Consider the following 18,252-nt stretch of genomic DNA (forward strand, 5'->3'; position numbering starts at 1 on the left):
TCCATGCAGCAACCCTTCGAGTACCATTATCACAATTTCCATGTACATATCCGTTAGCATGTTCTTCTTGCCGCTGCTTATGAAGAACCAACGAGAGCACCATTTGCATGAATTCGTTTTTCTGTTGTTCTTTCATTTGAGTTCTTTGTATTTGGCAATTTTTTCTATGTCAAAAATCATGAAACAGGACAAACATTAGTTTTAGATGCGGAACAAAGGGTTCTTCGATTACAAATGAAGTTTTGCGGGAAAATAAAGTTGGAAACGCGTTAAAAAAAACGCACTCGTAAAGCAAATTTCAACTTAAGTTAAGTAATTAGTTTTGGAAAAATTTTCCAAGTTTTTTTTTTTTGTTTCGCTTAATGTTAATTAATTAAATGTAGAGATAAAAGAGAAATCAATGGTTTGAAAAAAAAAACAGTCAATCTATTCGTTTTCTTCCTATTCCTTGCCAATGGAAATGAGATTGCAAAGCGTAAGGCATAGTACTTTTAACCTTTAATGAAAAAAACGCAGATAGTCATATCAGGACTTTTTACTAAATTAAGAAACTAAACAAAAAACAATTTATTTTCGGTAAACTACAAACTAAAGTATAGTTTTCTCATTTTCACACATCCCAACAAAAGATTACTTGGATGCAAAGATTTTGACTTTCTCTTAAGGATTTTGGTATTGATTTCGACCGGAGGATGTGCGGCTTCTTTGACATAAAGAAACTTTTAGGAAGCTATTTAGCTTTATAATACTTGAAAAACTAATTTCCGAAACATTTTGCTTTTGTAAAAGTTTTTGTAACATATCTCTTCAAAAAGTTCCACTCTTTATCTTCAAACAAGTAAGGAAAGTCTGAAGTCGGGCGGGGCCGACTATATTATACCCTGCACCACTTAGTAGATCTAAATTTTCGATACCATATCACATCCGTCAAATGTGTTGGGGGCTATATATAAAGGTTTGTCCCAAATACATACATTTAAATATCACTCGATCTGGACAGAATTTGATAGACTTCTACAAAATCTATAGACTCAAAATTTAAGTCGGCTAATGCACTAGGGTGGAACACAATTTTAGTAAAAACCAAACTTATTATACCCTGTACCACAGTAGTGGTGAAGGGTATAAATATGAGAAACATTTAAATCTGAAGCAATTTTAAGGAAACTTCGCAAAAGTTTATTTATGATTTATCGCTCGATATATATGTATTAGAAGTTTAGGAAAATTAGAGTCATTTTTACAACTTTTCGACTAAGCAGTGGCGATTTAACAAGGAAAATGTTGGTATTTTGACCATTTTTGTCGAAATCAGAAAAACATATATATGGGAGCTATATCTAAATCTGAACCGATGTCAACCAAATTTGGTACGCATAGCTACAATGCTAATTCTACTCCCTGTGCAAAATTTCAACTAAATCGGAGTAAAAAATTGGCCTCTGTGGTCATATGAGTGTAAATCGGGCGAAAGCTATATATGGGAGCTATATCTAAATCTGAACCGATGTCAACCAAATTTGGCACGCATAGCTACAATGCTAATTCTACTCCCTGTGTAAAATTTCAACTAAATCGGAGTAAAAAATTGGCCTCTGTGGTCATATGAGTGTAAATCGGGCGAAAGCTATATATGGGAGATATATCCAAATCTGAACCGATTTGAACCAAATTTGGCACGCATAGTTACAATGTTAATTCTACTCCCTATGCAAAATTTCAACTAAATCGGAGCAAAAAATTGGCCTCTGTGGGCAAATGAGTGTAAATCGGGCGAAAGCTATATATGGGAGCTATATCTAAATCTGACCCGATTTCAACCAAATTTGGCACGCATAATTACTATGCTAATTCTACTCCCTATGCAAAAATTTCAACTAAATCGGAGCAAAAAATTGGCCTCTGTGGGCAAATGAGTGTAAATCGGGCGAAATCTATATATGGGAGCTATATCTAAATCTGAACCGAGTTGGCTGATATTTTGCAAGTTTTTTTAAACACATAAAATATTCGGATGTACGGAATTTGAGGAAGATCGGTTGATATACACGCCAATTATGACCAGATCAGTGAAAAATATATATGGCAGCTATATCTAAATCTGAACCGATTTTTCCCAAAATCAATAGGGATCGTCTTTGAGCCGAAACAGGACCCTGTACCAAATTTTAGGACAATCGGACTAAAACTGCGAGCTGTACTTTGCACACAAAAATACACCAACAGACAGACAGACAGACGGACATCGCTAAATCGACTCAGAATTTAATTCTAAGCCGATCCGTATACTAAAAGGTTGGTCTATGATTACTCCTTCTTGGCGTTACATACAAATGCACAAACTTATTACACCCTATACCACAGTAGTGGTGAAGGGTATAAAAAGATTGTCTTAAATTGTCAGATTGTTTCCATTCCCGGGAAAGCTAGAATTTTTTTCTTATTTCCCGGGATCCCACTCAAAGGAAACATCCTTTGATACGGCACACATTTTGGACTTTTAAACAATTTACAAATAAGAAGTCAAATCTAGGGGTCGGTTTATATGGGGCCTTTATATAACTATGGCCCAATGTGGGCCAAGTTTTGCATGGCATACACTAACACACGTATCAATTTTCAGCCAGATTGTATGAAATTTACTCCTCCAAGAGGCTCCGGTAGTTAAATCAAGAGATCGGTTTATATGGGGGCTATATATGATTATGGACTAGTATGGACCATTTTTTGCATGGGTGTTTCAGGCCATATATTAACACCACGTACCAAATTACAACTGAATCAGATGAATTTTGGTCTTCCAAGAGGCGAAATCTGGTGATCGGTTTATATGGGGGCTATATATAATTATGGACCGATGTGGACCAATTTTTGCATGGTCATTAGAGACAATATACTAACACCATTTACCAAATTTCAGGCGGATCGGATGAAATTTGCTTCTTTGGTTGCTTCTGGTTGTTAGAGGACATATACTTACTCCATGTACCAAATTTCAGCCGGATCGGATGAAATTTGCTTCTCTGAGAGGCACCGCAAGCCAAATCGGTAGATCGGTTTATATGAGGGCTATATGTAATTATGGACCGCTGTGGACCAATTTTTGCATGGTTGTTAGAGACCATATACTAACACCATGTACCAAATTTCAGCCGGATCGGATGAAATTTGCTTCTCTTAGAGGAATCGCAAACCAAATTTGGGGGTCCGTTTATATGGGGGCTATACGTAAAAGTGGACCCATATGGCCCATTTCCAATGCCACACGACCTACATCAATAACAACTATTTGTGTTAAGTTTCAAGTCGATAGCTTGTTTCGTTCGAAAGTTAGCGTGATTTCAACAGACGGACGGACGGACATACTTAGATCGACTCAGAATTTCACCACGACCCAGAATATATGGGGTCTTAAAGCAATATTTCGATGTGTTACAAACGGAATGACAAAGTTAATAGACCCCCATCCTATGGCGGAGGGTATAATAAAAACTTTTTGATATTCGGTCGAAGCAGCGATCAAGCTCAGGACCCTTGGTGTGCGAGGCGGACGTTCCAACCACTGATCGATGGCGCCCAACTAAATGTATGTTTCTGTTAAATAAAATTTATTTAATCGGCTCGTGGGCGCCGCAAACTATGCTATATAAATATAACTTATAACGATAATTTTCTATTGATGTCAATAACAGCTACGTAGCCCAATGGATAGTATGTTTGCTTACAAATTGTATGGTCCGCGGTTCGATTCACCGTCCAGGCGAAAATATATAAAATTGAATAATTTCTTCTACATTGTTTGGTTTACAAAAAAAGATGCTAAGAACTAGAAAACCTCGTGGAAGTGAGAAAGATGTGAGGGAAAATTCAATTAGCCAGAATAGATTGTTTTTTTGAGTTAGTCTTTATGAAATTGTTTTTACATCCTGGAAAAGAATAAACGTTTATCACAAAAAGTATATACTTTACTTCCAAAAAAACTTCCTTACAGCGAAAAACAAATGAGAAATGATCTTTGTTTGTCTAAAATTTCGTTTGGGATATGTTCCGGGTAGTCTCGGAAACGGCGGGACCCATTTACTTGAAATTTTTAGATGACATACGAGATGACCATGGGTGAAAATATGGAATGTGATCACCCCAAAAATGTTTCAGAGCAAAGTGTTATTTTTGAACGGAACATTTTTGTCGCAAAAATATTGTTTCCTTGGCGAACTTAAAAATGGTTTACACAATCAGATAAATAATTTTTGTGAAAATAACATGATTGCCGCAAACAATGTTATATGTTCCCCGTCCAAAAATAACATTTTGCTTTTGAAACATGATTGATGTGATCATATTCCTTCTATAGGTGTGGTATCTCAACTTTTGATGTCTGGTCGGGAAGGGGGACTTTTTCAACCTTAAAAGCTAAGTCTACACAAAAACATCCGCAACTTTATTGGGGCGAGGAGTGGAGAAGAAAAGCCAGATTTTTTTAAAAGTTAAAAGTTTTCAGATTTTCTTGAAACTTCTAGGATGTACTCGAAATTTTCTGGAAACCTTATCCTTGCCCGATGTTTTCTAAATTTAAAGTATTCCGATTTTCTTGAAATATACTGAAAAGATAGAGTGTGGTCCTTGTATTTTTCAAACAAATTGGGAAGATTCTTTTTGTCAGACTTTTTTAAGTAAAAAACTAAAATTTACATTTGCTGGCAGACAAAATACCGATTTTCGATATATACATATGTTCGGAAGGTATATTCCCCTCGTCCTACATTTAAAAAAATGTTATTACTATAATTTTCTAAAAACTTGTAAATATTTACTTTTTATACCCTCCACCATAAAGTATACATATTCTGGGTAGTGGTGAAATTCGGAGTCGATCTAAGCAAGTCCGTCCGTCCATCCGTATGTTGAAATCACGCTAACTTCCGAACGAAACAAGCTATCGACTTGAAACTTGGCCCAAGTAGTTGTTATTGATGTAGGACGGACGATATTACAAATGGGCCATATCGGTCTACATTTACGTATAGCCCCCATATAAACGGACCCTCAGATTTGGATTGCGGAGCCTCTAACAGAAGCATATATCATCCGATCCGGTTGAAATTTGGTACATGGTGCTGGTATATGGTCTTTAACAACCATGCAAAAATTGGTCCACATCGGTCCATAATTATATATAGCCCCTATAAAAACCGATCCCTAAATTTGGTTTGCGGAGCCTCAAAGAGAAGCATATTAAATCCGATCCGGGTGAAATTTGGAACATAGTGTTAGTATATGGTCTCTAACAACCGTGCCAGAATTGGTCCATATCGGTCCATAATTATATATAGCCCCCATATAAACCGTTCTTCAGATTTGACCTCCGGAGCCTCTTGGAGGAGCAAAATTCATCCGATCCGGTTCAAATTTGAAACGTGGTGTTCGTATATGGTCGCTAACAACCATACCAAAATTGGTCCATATCGGTCTATAGTTATATATAGCCGATCTTCAATCACACAAAAATGGGTCCATATCGGTCCATAATCATGGAGCCAAAAATAATCTACCAAAATTTTATTTCTATAGAAAATTTTGTCAACATTATATTTCTATAGAAAATTTTGTTAAAATTTTATTTCTAAGAAAATTTTGTTAAAATTTCATTTCTATCGAAAATTTTGTCAAAATTTTATTTCCATAGAAAATTCTGTTAAAATTTTACTTCTATAGAAAATTTTGTCAAAATTTTATTTCTATAGAAAATTTTGTCAAACTGAATTATATACGTATTTAATCGATATTTTTAGATTTAATATATACCACGTATGGACTTACATACAATTTAGAAGGCGGTGTTAGGAGGTTATAAGATACCTTGCCATCGGCAAGCGTTACCGCAACTTAAGTAATTCGATTGTGGATGGCAGTGTTTAGAAGAAGTTTCTACGCAATCCATGGTGGAGGGTACATAAGCTTCGGCCTGGCCGAACTTACGGCCGTATATACTTGTTCTGATTTATTTGACAGTAAATAATGAGTGTTTACTCCTTTATGCGGTTGAAATAGGATACTCTTCCACACAGGAGGAAGAAAAAGGTGTGTTTAATTTTTTGCATTTTAGCAGTGTCGGAACAATGCTACTTCGAATTTCCCAAATCCAATTTTATTAAAATTTTTATAAAATGTCGGTCGGAGAAATATAAATACTCAACGTATGAAACTCTTCCATGAGTGAAATCTCTCTTAAAAATTAGTGTCAATTCTGTTGAACGACTAATAGTGCTATGGGTGGCATCACTAAACCACAGATGAAAGAAAACTGTTGCGTTCGCCCGGAATTATTGTGTGTTACGAGGGCGTATCACAATGGACTGAATAGTCTAAGTGGGCCTGAAATATCGGGCTGCCACTATACCTAACCTACGAGGGCTTTATCTCCTTCCTTAATTTAAAAAGCTGTGATCGTTTCCACCAATAAATTGAAATTTCTATGTGAATTTCGAAACTAACTTGAAATCCGTTGGATTTTTTTCCGAATGTTTATCATATTATCTTATCCTGCGGCAGGTAAGCGGACATGTTTTGCCTAGTTAAAAGGCTACAATCAAACTGATGGATGGTGTAATTAAATGAATTCCTATTTAATAACCCTTTTAATACGGCCAACAGAAACCGTATGTAAATACTCCAAGTTTTACTCTACTACTGCCAACTTGGTACAATGTTTTCTGAATGCTTAAGTACTGAAATGTTTATTTGTCCCTATGTGTATGTGAGTGTGTGTGTAAGTGTAAGTGTTAGTGTGACCGTATATGTCTCTGCCACTGTTAGTGTTCGTTGTTTGAAATATTGTTTCAAATAATTGCAAAATAAATTTCTAACAAAATGAAAAATTACAGAATGTAATTGACATAAAGTTTAGTTTTGCAAGCACAACTGGCACATTATATAGGGGCCAAAGAGAAAAAAATGAATAAAACTAGACAAAATGCAAAAAACCAAGTCAAGTAATTGTTTAGAAAAAAAGAGTTAAAGGTTCATGTTTTGTGTGGTCGTGGGCTATTTGCCTGAATGCCTTACCAACGGCATGCCATAGCAATAATACAGACAACCATAAGAGACGAATGAAGTTCGTGGTTGGTAATGACAAAATGTGGTTATAATTTATTCCGAATGCTATGAATGAGTAAAAACGTACAAAGTTGTTTGGTTTTTTTTTCTCCATTTCCGTTGCAATGACTTACAAAAAAAGGAGGATGCAGCAAACCGGAAGTAAATTGATAAAAAGGAAAATGGATAATAGCTGCAATCAGATATACAATTTAAAAAAGGAAAACATATTTTTTTCTTGCTAAAAACTTTTTCCAACTCTGGTAAATTGTTTGCATTTTTTTATGAAATAACTAAAAAATTTTGTTTTTAACTATATATGAAAGTCATAGAAATAGATCTTGGTGATAGAACAATAGCATTAGGCCATTAAACTTGCAATTGCTATGGTGTTCTACAGCATGAATCCCAATTGCTATACTATGTTAAAGGTAGACCATAAAGCTGGTGTACAACAGGAAAAAGACCAATTGTTCCAGAAAAGTAAACATATGACGAAATGTTGTTGAATTGCGAAATTAAAAACTTTTTGTCGTATTTTATTTAGCCTTTATATTATTATTACTTGTTAAGATAAGAATATCTAAAATCGATCCTTTTTTCCAAACACAAAAACGACCCTATATCAAATCTAGTATAAATTTGTTAATAACTGCAACCTGAATACATAAACAGACGGAAAGACATCAAGGTCTAGATCAGCTAAGGAAATCGATCGATCGCTACATATTTGAGTGTACGTTTTTGAAAAAAACTTACACTTAAAATAAAGTGATCCCATTATGTGATAAAGCCAATTTAACTGTAGTTTAGGTCATGAAAATTATTTTAATACCCTTCACCACATACCCAGAAGGAAACGAGGTAGACAAATGATGTTTTTGGCAATATTGCTCAGGGCGGCCCTGAGCACGAATGTCACTCGTTCCAAAACTACGACAAATGTGGACAAAATTTAGGCGATTGCGGTTGAGAGCTTGCATTTTTGATATGGGCGTTTTTAATAAAGTCAAGCTAAAAATTTCAACAAGTATATACAGCAGTAAGTTCGGCCGGGCCGAATCTTAAATACCCACCACCATGAATCAAGTATTATAGTTTCCTTCGAAAATTTCAGGGGGGTTTGATGATAGATGTTCTCAAACAGAGCAGTTCAACCAGTAAACTTTGCGAAGATAAATTTAAAGATTCTACCTACGAAGACTATATCAGATTCTGAATTTATAAGCATAAACATGTCGTGTAAGCATGCAAGAAGATGATGAAATTACTCCTTGATTGGAAATCTAAAATATGTAGATTTTTTTAAATTTATTTAAATGATTACAAGAAGTAAAATCTGCAAATTCTACATCCAGTTTCAAGCAATTTTCTTGAAACTCAACAAGAGAAATAATTCTATATGGAGGCCTTGCCAAATGGACCGATAAAAACTAAATCCGATACACGGACCGTAGAAGCATAAGAAGTAAAATCTGGGTATCAGTCTATATGGTGGCTATATCAAAACATGGACCGATACTCACAATTTTCGGCACACCTTTTTTGGTCCTAAAATACTTTTAGATTTTCAATTTGAGATATCGGTCTACATGGGGGCTATACCAAAACATGAATACTCACCATTTTTGGCACACCTTTTTGTGGTCTCAAAATACTTCTAGATGTGCAATTTTAGGCAAATTGGATAAAAACTACGATTTCTATAAGCCCAAGACCCCAAATCGGGAGGTCGGTTTATATGGGGACTATATCAAAACCTGGACCGATATAGCCCATCTTCGAACTTGACCTGCCTGCAGACAAAAGACGAGTTTGTGGAAAATTTCAGCACGATTGCTTTATTATTGAAGACTGTAGCGTGATTGCAACAGACAGACGGACAGACGGACATGGTTAAATCGTCTTAGAATTTCTCCCTGATCAAGAATATATACATATATACTTTATATAGTCGAAAATCGATATTTCGATGTGTTACCAACGGTGGGTATAAAAATTAACCTATACGAGTATTTTCTTTCCTGATGTATTAAAAGGTGTGTTCCTTTACTTTACTCGTAGTAAAAAGTAGTAAAAGAGAGAAATATTGAAAATCCTCTCAGATTTCTATATTTGTTAAATGTACAGGAACGCAAATATAGTAAAAATTGTAAAAATGTCAAATAAAAAACAAAAGAAGCATTGTGATTTGAATAAATATTTTCAAAACATGTAGGTAAATTAAATACTTTTATATAGAATTTTTTTTGACAAATGGCAGATTTTTTGCAGGAAACTTTGAAATCCTTATTACGATAGAAAGAAGCTATGGTTTTTACTTTGTTATAAAAAGTACTCCTTTTGCAAAATTTTTAATCAAAGTAAAACTTTGGCTTCTGGGCCATAAAGTAGAGTAATAGCGCATATTATCAGTATCTTATAAGGTGGGGTTTTTCATTCCGTTTGTAACACATACAAATAACGAATTCTGACTATATAAAGTATATATAGTCTTGATCAGGGAGAAATTATAAGACGATGTCTCTCTGCCTGGCTATCTGTTGTAATCAGGCTACTTCCATCAATAATGAACCTATAGTGCTGAAATTTTAACAGACACGTTTTTCTTCTACATGCAGGTCAATTTTGAAGATGGGACTACTTCGGCCTAAGTTTCGATTTTACTTCCATATGAACCGACCCCCGAATTGGGGTCTTCATGACATAGACATTAAAACTTTTATCCGATTTGCATGAAATTCAAAACGTAGAGGTACTTTTGGTCCATTAAAGGGTGTGCCGAATTTGGTGTGAGTCGGTCAATGTTTTGGTACTTTTTTCGAAACAAGTGGTATTGGTTCGGCATTGTTTTGAAATTCCAAATTATGGAGTCTACACGTTAAATCTAAAGCACAAAGGTGCACAAAATTTTCCTCCAGAATACGTAGAATTTTATAAGGAATGTAGTCCTTCTAGACTCAAAATACAGACCCCACTTTGTTCAAATTTTGCAAAAAAATAAATTGTAAGGCCCTATCTCGCAAATATTAGATATATTCGCACACATACACAATCTTTTTATGGTAGTTTATAAGTTCTATCCAGCAAAGCAAAAATCATGAAAATCGGTGCATAATTGCGCGTTTGCCAAGTAACACTAAATTGCATACATCCGAGGTGTCCAACTTCCAACGTCTATAGACCAGCCCGTGAATCCACTAGGGACCTACAAACTTCTAAATATAGAGAAAAACATTTCAGCTTTGGCACAAAGAAAAAATTATGATGATATCTTAATCCATTAAAAAGTTACAGATTTATTTCCAAAAAAAAGCGATTTGGAACTACTTTAGTTTGGAAAATTTGAAAACAAATAATTATTTTTGTCATGACATATCTACAACTTTTACTCGAAATAATTTGTCGAGTAACTTGTAGTAAAAAAATTTTAAAAGAGACATGCATTTTGACATTGTTCTCTTAAAATTGTTTACTACTTTTACTATTTTTTGGGGTTGAGGAACGGTTTCTAGTAAAAAGTAGTAACTAGTAGTACGTAAAGGAACACAACTAAAACTTTTTTATACCCTCCGCCATAGGATGGGGGTATATTAACTTTGTCATTCCGTTTGTAACACATCGAAATATTGCTCTAAGACCCAATAATGTATATATATTCTGGGTCGTGGTGAAATTCTGAGTCGATCTAAGCATGTTCGTCCGTCTGTTGAATTCACGCTAACTTCCGAACGAAACAAGCTATCGACTTGAAACTTGGCACAAGTAGTTGTAATTGATGTAGGTCGGATGGTATTGCAAATGGGCCATATCGGACCACTTTTACGTATAGCCCCCAAATAAACCGCCACCAGATTTGAACTTCTGAGCCTCTTGGAGGAGCAAAATTCATCCGATCCGGTTGAAAGTTGGAACGTGGTGTTAGTATATGGCCGCTAACAACTATGCCAAAATTGGTCCATATCGGTCTATAACGCAACGCAAAGGCTTTTAAGCTGAGATCAAAACAACAATTATGATTGAAGTACAAACCAACAATAACAATAACAATAACAATAACAAAACAAAACAAAATTTTATTTCTATAGAAAATATTTTCAAGATTTTATTTCTATAGAAAATTTTGTCAAAATTTTATTTCTATACTAAATTTTGTCAAAATTTTATTTCTATAAAAAAATTTGTCAAAATTTTATATCTATAGAAAATTTTGTCTAAATTTTATATCTATAGAAAATTTTGTCTAAATTTTATTTCTATAGAAAATTTTGTCAAAATTTTATTTCTATAAAAAATTTCGTCAAAATTTTATTTCTATAGAAAATTTTGTCAAAATTTTATTTCTATAGAAAATTTTGTCAAAATTTTATTTCTATAGAAAATTTTGTTAAAATTTTATTTCTATAGAAATTTTTTTAAAATTTTATTTCTATAGAAAATTTTGTTAAAATTTTATTTCTATAGAAAATTTTGTCAAATTTTTATTTCTAAAGAAAATTTTGTCAAGATATTATTTCTATAGAAAATTTTGTCAAAATTTTATTTCTATAAAAAATTTTGTCAACATTTTATTCCTATAGAAAATTTTGTCAAAATTTTATTTTTATAGAAAATTTTGTCAAATTTTTATTTCTATAGAAAATGTTTACAAAATTTTATTTCTATAGAAAATGTTTACAAAATTTTATTTTGTTTTGTTATTGTTGGTTTTGTTCTTTTTGCTGCAAGTAGAGGATGCTGATGAGGAATGTGGTAATTCCGAAACGTGCGTCCATCCAACCATCTTGCAGTCTATAGGGCTTTGCCCAAATAAATTTGACAAACATTCTTTTCCTCTGTTGGTTAAGCTACACTTGTAGTTTAGTCAATGTATGGTTTTAAGCTGCAATAAAAAACAACAACAATTTTATTGCTATAGAAAATTTTGTCAAAATTTTATTTCTATAGAAAATTTTGTCACAATTTTATTTCTATAGAATATTTTGTCAAAAATTTAAATTTAAAATTTAAAAATTAAGCTGAAATCAAAAACAACAATAACGATTGAGGAATAAACCAACAAAAACAAACAAAACGAAGGGAAAAATTTATTTCTATAGAAAATTTTGTCAAACTGAATAATATACGTATTTAATCGGCCTTTTTTAGTTTAATATATGCCACGTATGGACTAACTTACATTATAGAAGACGGTGTTAGGAAATTTTAAGATACCTTGCCATCGGTAAGTGTTACGGCAACCTAATTAATTGGATTGTGGATGATAGTCTTTAGTAGAAGTTTCTACGCAATCCAAGGTGGAGGGTACAAAGATTCGGCCTGGCCGAACTTACAACTATATATACTTGTTTGAGTTTAACATCGATATATGTCTTTGATAGAATCTGATTTAAACCACAAAATGCAAGGTGACAACAAATAAATAAAAATATGATATAGCCTATTTCAATAAAGGAATTATTAGATATTTTAGGCGAAGACAACCTGACAACCAGTCCTAATGTTATTATACCCTCCATCATAGGATGGGGGTATAATAACTTTGTCATTCCGTTTGTAACACATCGAAATATTGCTCTAAGACCCCATAAAGTATATATATTCTGGGTCGTGGTGAAATTCTGAGTCGATCTAAGCATGTCCGTCCGTCCGTCCGTCCGTCCGTCCGTCCGTTGAAATCACGCTAACTTCCGAACGAAACAAGCTATCGACTTGAAACTTGGCACAAGTAGTTGTTATCGATGTAGGTCGGATGGTATTGAAAATGGGCCATATCGGTCCACTTTTACGTATAGCCCCCATATAAAGGGACCCTCAGATTTGGCTTGTGGAGCCTCTAACAGAAGCATATTTCATCCGATCCGGCTGAAATTTGGTACATGGTGTTGGTATATGGTCTCTAACAACCATGCAAAAATTGGTCCATATCGGTCCATAATTATATATAGCCCCCATATAAACCGATCCCCAGATTTGGCTTGTGGAGCCTCTAAGAGAAGCATATTTAATCCGATCCGGCTGAAATTTGGTACATGGTGTTAGTATATGGTCTCTAACAATCATGCAAAAATTAGTCGACATCGGTCCATAATTATATATAGCCCCCATATAAACCGATCCCCAGATTTGGCTTGCGGAGCCTCAAAGAGAAGCAAATTTCATCCGATCCGGCTGAAATTTGGTACATGATGTTGGTATATGGTCTCTAATAACCATGCAAAAATTGGTCCATATCGGTCCATAATTATATATAGCCCCCATATAAACCGATCCCCAGATTTGGCTTGCGGAGCCTCAAAGAGAAGCAAATTTCATCCGATCCGGCTGAAATTTGGTACATGGTGTTGGTATATGGTCTCTAACAATCATGCAAAAATTGGTCCACATCGGTCCATAATTATATATAGCCCCCATATAAACCGATCTCCAGATTTGGCTTGCGAATCCTCAAAGAGAAGCAAATTGCATCCGATCCGGCTGAAATTTGGTACATGGTATTGGTATATGGTCTCTAGCAGCCGTGCAAAAATTAGTCCACATCGGTCCATAATTATATATAGCCCCCATATAAAACGTTCTCCAGATTTGACCTCCGGAGCCTCTTGGAGGAGAAAAATTCATCCGATCCGGTTCAAATTAGGAACGTGGTGTTAGTATATGGTCGCTAACAACCATACCGAAATTGGTCCAATCACACAGAAATTGGTCCATATCGGTTCATAATCATGGTTGCCACTAGAGCCAAAAATAATCTACCAAAATTTTATTTCTATAGAAAATTTTGTCAAAATTTTATTTCTAGAGAAAATTTTGTTAAAATTTTATTCGGTTCATAATAAAATTTTCATCATTGTCAAAATTTTAGTTCTATAGAAAATTTTTTTCAAATTTTATTCGGTTCATAATCATGGTTGCCACTCGCCAAAAATAATCTACCAAGATTTTATTTCTATAGAAAATTTTGTCAAAAGTTTATTTCTATAGAAAATTTTGTTAAAATTTTATTTCTGTAGACATTTTTTACAAAATTTTCTTTCTATAGAAAATTTTGTGAACATTTTTATTTCTATAGAAAATTTTGTGAAAATTTTATTTCTATAGAAAATTTTGTTAAAATTTTATTTCTGTAGAAAATTTTGTCAAAATTTTATGTCAAACTGAATTATATACGTATTGGATCGATCATTTTTGATTTAATATATACCACGTATGGACTTACATACAATTTAGAAGATGGTGTTAGGAGGTTTTAAGATACCTTGCCATCGGCAAGCGTTACCGCAACTTAAGTAATTCGATTGTGGGTGGCAGTGTTTAGAAGAAGTTTCTACGCAATCCATGATGGAGGGTACATAAGCTTCGGCCTGGCCGAACTTACGGCCGTATATACTTTTTTTTTTATATTTTTAATAAACAAACGATATTGCCTTTATTTTAGTTTTTCCAACTCATAGCGAAAATAATTAAGCCACCTCAAGCATAGGAAAATCAGCATGTCTATGTTTAAACGAATATGTGAGCATTCATATGTATGTTGATATGCGTGTACGTATTCTCCTTTATGCGTACATAGGACTTATAGGCTAGAGCAATAGTCTTTGTTTATACAGTCTCGTATGCAATAAGAACACGAACGTCAACGAGAGATACATGATAGAGATACGAAAATAATAACAACAATGATAATGCACTCTCACTCACCAGTTTGAAATTGTAGAGACATGATGATGAACACAAAGCCAAACATCAGTACACGCAGCATAGAATCCATTTGCATGACATGACCCAGTCGTAGTCGTTGTCCTAGTAATACCGGAAGGAGAAGATTTTTGATGCCAACCAGTGGTAATGTTGCCGAAGAAGAGATGTCATATGTAGTAGTTGCATTTGTTGTTGCTTTTGCAATGGGGTTGCTAATGATGATGCTGTTGCTGCGGCTGCTACTCTTCTTGTTGTTGATACATCCAGTAGTATTGTTGGCAATGATGGTAGTGTTGGTAGTGGTGGTAATGTTGGCTATATTCTTCTTGTTTATTTGGGGCACTGTGCGAATGTTGCTATTGCTGCTGCCGTGGCTAATATTCGCACTTCTGCAATATGCTTGGGTATAAGCTTCATGCACATGTCTAACATTAGCATCCACACATGGATGATGCTGTAGCTGTTCATCCGTTTCCCGTTGTTGTTCATTTTGTTTTGCCTGCTGCTGTTGCTGTTGTTGTTGATTTGAACGAGGATGAGTATGAACATCATCATCCGTTGTAGCAGTAGTAGTAGTGGTAGTAGCGAATTTTTGCTTTGGGCAGCCTTTGTTGGAATTAAAGCAAACATTGGCCCATTGTGTTTCATTCAGCGCATTTTCCGTATCCTTGGCTAATGCTTTTGTTTTTATTGTAGCTCTTGTGAAAGTTGGAGCCGCTGTAGTTTCGGTAACAGCATCAGCAGCAGCAGTTTTAGCAACTAATGTGGATAGTAGAGATGTTGCTGTTGTATTGGCCCGTATGGCAGCTGGGTCACTAGGACCAATATTTGAATGTTGTTTTTTGTTTTGCTCATGCTGTAGCTCCTCCGTTAGCATTAAACTCAGTTTATCGCTATTGCAGATATTGTTGCCATTTCTGCTGATGCTGTTGCTGTTGTTGTTGCTTGAGCAATTTTCAGTTTTTTGATGTTGTTGAGGCTGTTTGTGTTGCAACTTGTTTTGTTTGTTCACTTTTTTTACTGATGGAGTTTTTGTTGTGGTTATCGTCATTTTTGGTTTAGCCATTAATGTTGCCCGTTGTGTTGCTGATACTGCTTCCGTAGTTTCTGCTGACTCAAATGTATTTCCATGAGATTTTTTTAAGGTCATGTGCATTGTTTGTTTAGCTGCCTGGCATGCCATTGAAACTTCCTGATTCAAAATTTCGCGAATAGCTACTACGTTTGCTTTATTCACATGCGTTTGGGAGGACGACACCATCAACATCATGGCAGTTTCGTAGTTTTTTCCAGTCGACATTGTTTTGACTAAATGTGTTAGTTTTATAGAATTTACGTCCGGTGTTGCTGCAAGCTGACTATGGCCCTTTGGTATGTTGGTTAATACTGGTGTTCTGTAATGTTCACTGTAATTCTTTTAAACTGTCATAGGTTAACATTTTAGTGGTCCTTGTCTGAATATATCAGGTGTTGAAGACTCTCCTACATATACACTCATCTGTACCAGACTTTAGGTAAAGGCGAAATTCACTTTTTTTTTTGGCTTGGTGGGATTTTGTTTTTCTCTGTTTTTTGTTTGGTTTTTAATATTTTGTAAATTTTGCAAGTGCTATGAATTAATTACTTTTTAATTTTCACTGAGCATATGAGGAAAAAAGTTGAATCTCTTTTGGTTTTTTTGTTCATAATTTTCCATTACTTTCCATGTATTTATTTTTTTTCCATTCTCATAGGTTTTTCATGAATATTTTAAACATTGTTGATATAAGCACATTTTTCGTTAAAACTGCATTATATCTGTAAGTAAAATAAAGAAATGTAGACATTTTAATAAAACCATGTTTTTTTTTGTTTGTATAAAGTATAAAAACTGTATAAATAAGTGTAAATGTACAATATTTAAACGTTTAATATACGAATTAAATTGCTACAATTACGAGGGAATTTTAATACACCAATTTTCTATAAATTTTTATATTGCGGAATATTTATATTTAAATCCAATACAAAAAAAAATTACTAGAAAAACTTTATTATATTATTCGAAATTTTTCACAGGCCAATGAAATTTTCCTTTAAGTATGTCTCAAACATTTTATGAACTAAACGTGGGTATAAAGTTCAATGCCTGTAGAAATAAGCTCAATATGAACTAAAGCAAACAATAATTTTCGTGCGATTCCTAAAAATAGTAAAAATGAACTACAATAGTCATGATTTGGCGCAAATGATTTTTATACCCTCCACCATAGGATGGGGGTATATTAGCTTTGTCATTGCGTTTGTAACACATCGAAATATTGCTCGAAGACCCCATAAAGCATATATATTCTGGGTCGTGGTGAAATTCTGAGTCGATCTGAGCATGTCCGTCCGTCCGTCTGTTGAAATCACGCTAACTTCCGAACGAAACAAGCTATCGACTTGAAACTTGGCACAAGTAGTTGTAATTGATGCAGGTCAGATGGTATAGCAAATGGGCCATATCGGTTCATTTTTACGTATAGCCCCAATATAAACGGACCCCCAAATTTGGCTTGCGATTGCTCTAAAAAAAGCAAATTTCATCCGATCAGGCTGAATTTTGGTACATGGTGTTAGTATATGGTCTCTAATAACCGTGCAAAAATTGGTCCATATCGGTTCTCTTTAACGTATAGCCCCCATATAAACGGACCCCCAAATTTGGCTTGCGATTGCTCTAAGAGAAGCAAATTGAATCCGATCCGGCTGAAATTTGGTACATGGTGTTAATATATGGTGTCTAACAACCATGCAAAAATTGGTCCACATCGGTCCATAATTATATATAGCCCCCATATAAACCGATCCCCCGATTTGGCTTGCGGAGCCTCTAAGAGAAGCAAATTTCATCCGATCCGGCTGAAATTTGGTACATGGTGTTGGTATATGTTTTCTAATGACCATGCAAAAATTGGTCCACATCGATCCATAATTATATATAGCCCCCATATAAGCCGATCCCCAGATTTGACCTCCGGAGTCTCTTAGAGGAGCAAAATTCATCCGATCCGGTTGAAATTTGGTACGTGGTGTTAGTATATGGTCTCTAACAACCATGCAAGAATTGGTCCATATCGGTCCATAATTATATATAGCCCCCATAAAAATCGATCCCCAGATTTGTTCTCCGGAGCCTCTTGGATGACCAATATTCATCCGATCCGGTTAAAATTTGGAACATGGTGTTAGAATGTGGTCTCTAACAAAGACGCAAGAATTGGTCCATATCGGTCCATAATTATATATAGCCCCCATATAAACCGTTCCCCAGATTTGATCTCCGGAGCCTGTTGGAGGAGCAAAATTCATCCGATCCGGTTGAAATTTGCAACGTGGTGTTAGTATAAAGCCGCTAATAACCATGCCAAAATTGGTCCATATCGGTCTATAGTTATATATAGCCGATCCCCAATCACACAACAATTGGTCCAT

At 34.7% G+C, this 18,252-nt stretch overlaps 1 protein-coding gene across 1 annotated transcript in view; it reads right to left on the minus strand.

Moving 5' to 3' along the window:
* Positions 1–16,587, minus strand: part of LOC142221942 (uncharacterized) — a 618,143-nt gene extending 601,556 nt beyond the window's left edge. The window contains exon 1 of the mRNA XM_075291829.1: positions 14,797–16,587. Coding sequence (XP_075147944.1) covers positions 14,797–16,096 — 1,300 coding nt within the window. The 5' untranslated portion in view covers positions 16,097–16,587. The remainder of the gene's footprint in view (positions 1–14,796) is intronic.
* Between the last annotated feature and the right edge of the window lie 1,665 nt (positions 16,588–18,252).

This window comes from Haematobia irritans, chromosome 1, assembly GCF_050003625.1.
Source record: "Haematobia irritans isolate KBUSLIRL chromosome 1, ASM5000362v1, whole genome shotgun sequence".
NCBI classification, from domain to species: Eukaryota; Metazoa; Arthropoda; class Insecta; order Diptera; family Muscidae; genus Haematobia; species Haematobia irritans.